Source organism: Gekko japonicus, unplaced genomic scaffold, assembly GCF_001447785.1.
Source record: "Gekko japonicus isolate JY-2015 unplaced genomic scaffold, Gekko_japonicus_V1.1 scaffold160, whole genome shotgun sequence".
NCBI classification, from domain to species: domain Eukaryota; kingdom Metazoa; phylum Chordata; class Lepidosauria; order Squamata; family Gekkonidae; genus Gekko; species Gekko japonicus.
This window is the reverse complement of record NW_015165239.1, coordinates 372,924-381,171: the sequence shown is the minus strand read 5'-3', so window position 1 is coordinate 381,171 and position 8,248 is coordinate 372,924. Positions and strand designations below refer to the sequence as shown.

At 40.4% G+C, this 8,248-nt stretch overlaps 1 protein-coding gene across 1 annotated transcript in view; it reads right to left on the bottom strand.

Moving 5' to 3' along the window:
- The window catches only part of CACNA2D3 (calcium channel, voltage-dependent, alpha 2/delta subunit 3), an 855,054-nt gene that overhangs the window by 652,229 nt on the left and 194,577 nt on the right, over positions 1-8,248 (bottom strand). The window contains exon 3 of the mRNA XM_015410013.1: positions 2,557-2,673. Within this exon, the coding sequence (XP_015265499.1) occupies positions 2,557-2,673 (117 nt within the window). The remainder of the gene's footprint in view (positions 1-2,556; positions 2,674-8,248) is intronic.

Sequence of the window (8,248 nt, the reverse complement as noted above, 5' to 3'; positions counted from 1 at the left end):
GCTGATCTGGTACTACATGTGGGAGGAGAACAATGATGGTTGCTGCAATATTTGAAAGAAATGGGGCCTGATTCATATGTTATCAGGATTCAGGTCTGCCCCCAAAGCAGGATGGCCAATGGAATTCTATTTCCATTTCAAGGATGCACAACCTGCAGGGCCAGCCGCAAGAACTAGGGACTAGGGATTATGAATTTCTATGGCCAAAAATATACATGAATATCACTGTTTCTGGTCAATACAGTGATTTTTCTAGAATAGTAACATAATGCTAAGATTCTTAGGCATTACAACACCTCCTTCACCCCCAAAATCCTTTTTTGTGTGTGTGTTGGGTGTTTAACATCAGGCATCTTGTTTTTCTTTAGTGCTCCAAATTTCTCAGGCAGTGGCATTTCTCCCTTCCAATCAGATCCTTGCAAAAGACCCAGAGGTGAATGTTCCCAGCCAATCACCTCTGGAGACAAGTCCCAGTGGAGGAATTTCTGTGGAGGAGTCTGTACCAAGCTATATGTGCTCAGACTACTCCAAGTATAACTCCAAAGTTATGCAAATAATTTCCCACTGGGGATTCTTTAGCATCTGGGAAAAGGGTAGGAGGAGCAAGAGCCTCATCCTCAACCCCTGCTGCCCCTCATTGGCAAAATCAACTTCTATGGCTTTTAAACAGTGTTCTTGGTGCTGCTGTGTGATGCTAATCAAAGCTGTGAAATAGAGATAATGCATAAACAAACGCATCATACAGTTTAGCTCTCAGACTCCGCCATACCCAAGCCCCCCAATCACTACCATCACCTCCTCCAGAAACTCCCTAAATAGTAATAGTACTAATTAATAATTAAGGTATCTTTAACAGTGGATGCCCATCATGAAGACATATATCTCAGAGCAACTGGATGACTGATTCATCACATGTAATCACTCGTACACTCTGGGTTTTCGTTTTCAAGTGAACTATTCTCAAAGATTGCAGGGATGGGGCGGGGTGGAAGGAAGGAGAGATTTTCTGCAAAGGAAGCTTTCTTTACTTTGAGAAAAGGGGGGAAATGGACACGACAAGGACGGATGGCAATGCAGAGTTTTCAGCAGAAAAATAAAAAATTTAATTGTTAGTCACTGTAACATTATGTGGGGGGAAATGGATGCAGACAAGGATTTTTTTAAAAAAGAAAATGCTGGTGTACATTGGCATCCCTTTGCCCAAGTAAGAATCAGTGGAGAGAATTGAAAGGCGCACTTTTGGGGGTCTGTAAAATGAAATCCTTTTGTCTATTCTGCTTGAAATTTAGAGAGTGTTTACATAAGAGGGAGGATCATGTTGTGGGAAACTGCGGTTTCCATTATCTTTAAAAAAAAAAAAAAACCCAGCTGCCCCAGATTCTTGATTTGGCTCCTCATTGAAAATAATGGTCCCAAAAATCCAGGACCCCCCCTTAAAAAAAAAATACAGATATGAAAACCAAACTGGTAACATCTTATCCAAAAAACAACAATAATGAAAAAATTTCCTCCCAAATCCCAGTTCCGAAATTATAATGATTTTTTCTCGGCACACAGTCCGAGCAGGAACTACGTATCTGGCTCCACCTATATTAGCTAATTCCTTAAAATAGTACTAGAACACCATGCAAGCAGCTATAGTGCAATGGCTCCTATGTTATTGCTCACAGTTAGGATTCAACTGTGAGTTTTCAGTGTTTTGCACTGCCCACGAAGTACATTAATTCCTACAGTGCAGTCAAAGCAGCATATAGAGATGCTGGCTAAGACAGTTAGTTTGCCTTCGGTAAAGTAGAGAATGGTCACCTCACCTTGGACCGCTGAAGCTGGGTCCATCATATAATCTGTTAACAATATTCCCAACCCTTCCGAAAGAGGAGCAGAACAAAAGGCATTATAGGAGAGTGAAACTGAGGAAATCTACTCAAAGTAGGTGACTCTCAGTACATAGTCACGGCAAATTCTCCCAGCAAGTGTCTGTCCACTCAGACAGATGCTGTGGAACTATCCATATGTTACACAAACTATATTATGGCAAACACACAGTAGGTCAGCAGTGGTTTAATGCTTTATTCCATATATTTGCTGTAGCATATAAATTGTGCATCTATTCAGTGTACACTTTGCAATACATATATTCCCGATAATGTTGAAATTTATATATAAAGGTGACATGTACCATATATAAGACTCCTTTATTAGAGTGCAGTACACTTTGTGGCATGTGGTATAAGTGTACTGTAGGAGTGTTCACTGTACTGTGTTCCATCAAGGCATCATTTCCAAATGAAGCACAGAAATACAAGAATTTGAAATGCACAGGCTTCTGCTATCAGAAGTCAAACATTTTTACTGTGGCTCAAACAAAACAAATATTTATGAGTTTTTTAGATCCTCCCTCTCAGAAAACTACTTTCCATACCCACCATACATGTAGAAGACCTTCTACATTTCTAGTTTCATATAATCAAACTCAGAGGGTTAGGGTCATAAACAGATGGTGCATTGTATTGGAACAACTGCCCAAAATGTAAAAAGAAAATATCCACTACCTACCCTTACAGCTTCAGACTTTTTATGAAACATCTCCTCCATATTCTTTGCTAGTTTCTTCACGAGTTGAAGGCCATCGATTTCTTCTATGGTAACATCTTTCTCATATTCTTTATATTTCTGTAACAGGAACAAAAATACTAAATAAAACTGAACAGCAGCTGGATATACACTGTAATACATACAATTATCAGGCCTCCCAAAATGATGTTGTTATAGAGCTTAGAGACTTTTAAAATAGACATTTTCATGAGAGAGCAACTAAACTGGTGTGTGGTACCCAAGGTAGGAAAAGTATGTTATCTTTTTCTTTGAAATAGTAATGGGTTATATAAACATAGTCATAATAAAATAACAAGTATTGCAAAAGTAAAATAATTTCTAATTGCTCTAATTCACTGATTCATTTGCCACTCTTGTGCTTTTATTTTAAGGGTTTTTCATTCCTCGCACAGGGAAATCATCATAAAATTCTTTAATATGCAGCAGCATCATACAAAACTGTAAAATACACTAGCTATTCATACAACATAGAGCAAGGCTGTCAAACATAAGGTCTGGGGACCCTAGCAGGACCACACTAAAAATAAAGGATATTCAATCATTTTCAGAACCCTGGCATAAGAGTATCCTCACAAGAAGCAACAATATTTTTATTTAGAATACTAACAGGGTGAGTGGCTTTCATGTGTTACAGTCCCTACATAGTTTAGAGGGTAGCAGTGTTGGTCTGCAGTAAACCAGCTAGATTTGAGTCCAGTAGTATTTTAGAGACCAATAGATTTTCAGGGTATGAGGAACTCAGGACAAAGAGGTATAATGTGTATTGTACCTGAGTTCTTTCTTTGTAACAACCTTCCCACCTTGGTCTCTAAGATGCTACTGGACTTGAATCTAGCATTCCCTACATAGAAGAGTAGTGGTGGTTTAGCATTCCTTTAAACATTGTATTATTATCATTATTAAACCATTTTCAGGTTTCCCTCTCACTCTCCCTCATTTCTCTACAAGCTAGATCTTGGGGACAAGTCACTGATTCAGCTGCTGCAGATAGGATTGCCAGGTTTCAGAAGAAGAAGAAGAGGAAGAAGAAGAGGAGGAGGAGGAGATTGGATTTATACCCCACCCTTCTCTTGGAGTCTCAGAGCAGGTTACAAACTCCTTTCCCTTCCCCTCCCCACAACAGACACACTGTGAGGTGGGTAGGTAGGTAGGTAGGGCTGAGAGAGCTCTGAGAGAACTGCTGTTTTTCAAGGACAGCTCTGACAGAACTATGGCTTGCCCAAGGTCATCCAAGCTGAAAGTGGAGGAGTGGGGAATCAAACCCGGTTCTCCCAGATTGGAGTCCACGCACTTAACCACTACACCAGACTGGCAAAAGATTTCCTGCCAGCAACCCTTGCTTCTTGCCAGAGCTCCTGCAAGTGACTGGAGGGGGGGGAAATTGCCATAGTTACACACAGCATGACATCACTTCTACAGGAAACTAAGAAGTAATGTCACATCACTCTAGGAATCACTGGAAACTCTGTACTGAGTTTCTGGTGAGTTCTAGAGCAACATAACATCTCTTCTGGTTTTCCCCAGAAGTGACATCGCGTCACATAACATGACAGCACCCCCATTCCATGCTATCTGTCAGTTGGTGCCAGTCATTGGCTAGCAACCCTTACTGCAGTGAATGTCGGTTTTAAAAAAGGAAATCACTTTAGCCTTGAAATGCTGCTGTGGGTGGGAGGTAGGACTCCTGCTCCCCAGCTATTTTCCAGCGCTGAAAAAGCACTGGGGGTAAGTTATTTTCTCATTTTTGATGCTTCACATGCACAGAACTCCATGTGGAGCAGCAACAACAGGTAAACAACTCCCCCTCCCCACATACACACTCTACTGGCTCCCCAAAATCAACTAACCATCAGTTCTATTCCATGATCTCCACTCAACTTCTGAATCTCATAGGATTATGACATTATTGAGATGTTAAGAACACAGAATTTATATTTATTAAGGATATGTGGATGTTCTTCCAGGTTCTTCAATGGGCTGATCTTCTCAACAGCAAATATAATGCATCAAAACACACATTAACAAGAACAAAGTTTCCGAACTGGTACCTATAACTAGTTTTTATCACCTAAAACCATATTCACTTTGGCCGGCCGACCTGCCTCTAACAGTTTAAAGCCATCTTAAATTGGCCCCTTTTCCAGAAAAAAGTGAACCATCCCTACAATTTTCAACCTTTTCTTCAACTAGACAATTTATAATTTTCATTGCAAGCAAAGTCAGCCAACTTTGGGGATATTCCTCCCCTAAATTATCTATAATTTGACATAACCAAGATCAATAGCTATTTGATTTTAATAGAGGAAATGAAAGGTCACAGAAACGGACAGACTACTGTCAATACTGTCGTAAGTCAAGAATATCAATATTCCATTACTGAAGTCAAAGTAAAATGTGGAGAAAAATATTACTAGTTTGCAGTCTTTATTTTGATCTCATTCATATCCTCAGATTGGACATTTATATTGTCTGGAAATGAAACTATACTTTTCACCAAGGCTATGTGTTCACGAAAACACCAATTGAAAGAGGTGGCATTCCTAAATAGACTGAAATAACAGATGAGATTAAAAGCACTTCAGGCAAATCAATTTCATTAAAAGCTGAACATTTCCTGGAGGCATTAAGTTTTGTTGAAGAAGTTCAAATCTAAAACAACTATCTTTTAAGAACTACTGCGTTCATTATACCTATAGGTCAGGAAGTTAAGGCAATTCCCTGAAATGTTTATTTCTGACAAAATGTAATTGATTCTGATAAGTAGTTTCCTTAACAACTGGCCTTAGCATTCTGTGAAGTTTCCTAATACACCAGGCTTCAACAAATATTTTCCAACCAATGACCTCTTTTCAGTAAGAAGAAATCAGAACACTCTAAACTAGATTTGTGAAATGAACTGATTCACTTTTTAAACATCAATACACATTTTTAGTCAGGTACAGTATTTTTCAATGTACTGCCATCTTGGTGCATCATGGGTTTCTGTTGATTTAAGGCACCTAAAATATTTGCATCAAAACTGCCCATTAAAAGTGTGTACTCAGAAACATGTCATTTTAATCTCCTTCAGACTGACTAGAGTAAATGGATCAGCTGGAACCCCCAAACTGCAATTTGAACTCTGGTGAGCTAAGCTGTAGCTGCAGAAGACCACTTCCCCCTTTCCTGGAATGGAACACAAAGTGAAATTAGGCAGGAGCCAGGCTAGGCAACTTCTGCACCACAGCCAAGCAAAAGAGGCAAAAGCAGGTGGCCTCCTAGCAGAGCATCAGCACACTCACCTCCTTCATAAAAACTAAAGTTGCCAACTGTAGGTGGAGACTGGAGAGGGCAGGGTTTGGGAAAGGAAAAGAGCTCAGCAGGGGTGTGATGCCATAAAGTCCACACTCCAAAACACTCATTTTCTCCAAGGGATCTGATCTCTATACTCTGGAGATCTCTAATCTCTTCACTCTGTGGCTCAGTTGTGATTCGGGGAGATTTCCAGGCCCCACCTGGAGGCTGGCAACAGTGCTAGGTAGTGAAAGATTGGCTGGTCACATTCGGGCTGAGTAGAAAGTTTGAGGGCTCATTCTCTGATTTTGGGATAACCACAGTAGAAGGGGGAATAATAGTTAAATGCATTCTTGTTGCACATCAGCTATTAATAAATACTTATTTTAAGCCATTTAGCTTGAGTGTTTTCATTCCAGGGTGCGCATGCAATAAGCAGATTCCATCCAGGCACACAATACCAGTTTTCTTCAGCAAGCATTGGACTCCTGCTTTTAGCTACGATTTAAAATTCTTTGTTTGGTTTACATGGCCCCATGTGGCTTCAATATGCAGTGGGGGGAGGGGATATGCACCATAATGATCATTACAAATGAGCCAGGGCCATGTTACCTAAAGGCAGACTGTTGGCTCCTCAAGTCATATAATCCCTGTTGAACTGAAAACTACTCTAGTGTGCTCTGGCCATCCACAGTGGTGGCACCGCAGTGCAGCAAAGATTGGTCCATGAGTATATGTGGAGTTAGGCACCTGTCCTTGACTATGCTGCTTAACACTGTATAAGATTCAGGGTTCATATGGAAGCCAGGTAGGTCTTGTGTGCTTGAATATTCTTGCCTTTGGAGCTCATCATAACCTCAGATTTGATCAAACAGCTCTTAGACTCTCCTGTCTGAGCATTTACATTTTAAGAGACATAAGGTTATACATAATCTTTTCCCTATTAATTATTTGTGTTTTAATTACATGTATATGCATCCAGAGACTCTACAGAATTAAGTGCATACACACACAAATATCACTTATAGCAGACTTCTATTTATACTACTAAAGGGACAAAAAGACAGACTCTGATGTAGCAGTAAATAATGGTTTAGAAGTAGCACAGAAAGTAATGAAAACCAGTGGCCACCATTTAAATCAGAATCTGTCAGATTTTCTGCTAACAGACTATTCAGAAGTCTAGAAAACTAAGTAGCTACAGTCTAAGAAATCTCTGATATCCTGCATTACAACAACAAAATCAGAACACCAGTTCCTTTTGTTAGTAGAATCAGCATTTGGCAAAACACCCTGCCACAACCCAAGAACATTTATCATTTCAGAAAGGAGACACCGAGGAAAATAATACCACATTAATTCTACAGCATCTAGTTTGCCAGATCATTTCACACAAGCACAAGGAAAAGACAAACACTACTTCACTGTCAACACTTTTAATGTTGCTCATGTTCTTTATCATTTTTTTTTAGTTGCATGTTCACTTTGGATCTGGTAATAACAAGCCAAAAGAAATTCACAGGAATCTGAAGTGGAATGATGTTGCAATTAAAAAATAAGTTATTACAAGTTAGGTGTCTAATTCAAAGCAGTTACCTTATCTCCCTTATAAATAAAAGCTGAATGGTGGTGGCACTTCTCTAGAACATTCCACACGCTCCAAAATCAGTTCGCTCTCTGATCTGTCATTCAGAGGGTCTCCCTATCCATTGACTGCTTTGCCTGAGTCCTGCCTCCAACATTCTAAACATTTTGCTAATCCTCTCCCCCCCATTGCCAGTCAGAACACAGAGGTTATTTGCATATGCAGCCTCTGCCTCGGAACACAGAGGTCGTTTGCATATGCGACTTGATTGGCTTTTGCCTCTAACATTCTAAACAGTTTTGCTGTTCTGAGGTAAAATGTGTCCAATCTCCAGGTGAGGGCTGGAGATCCCTCAGAATTACAACTGCTTTCCAGATGGCAGAGATCAGTTCCCCTGGAGAAAATGGTGGGCTCTATATCCTTATATGCTGCTGAGATGACCCCCCTGTATGACAGCCAATGTGACATAGCAGTCAGGGCTTCAGAGCACGGGAGAGGCTGCAGGTGTGGGGGGTGGAAAGCTGAAGAGTGAGGGGGAAATAAAGGTAGGTTGATGATTGGCTGGGAAAGAGATAGGGTTACCAACTCCAGGTGGGAAATTTCTGGAGATATGAGGGATGGAGCCTGGAGAGGGTGAAGTTTCAGGAGGCATGGGACCTCGGACAGGTACAAAGCCATAGACTCCACCCTCCAAAACAACCATTCATTTCTGTGGAACCATCATTGCCAATCTCCAAGTGAGGGCTGGAGATCACTCAAAATTACAACTGCTCT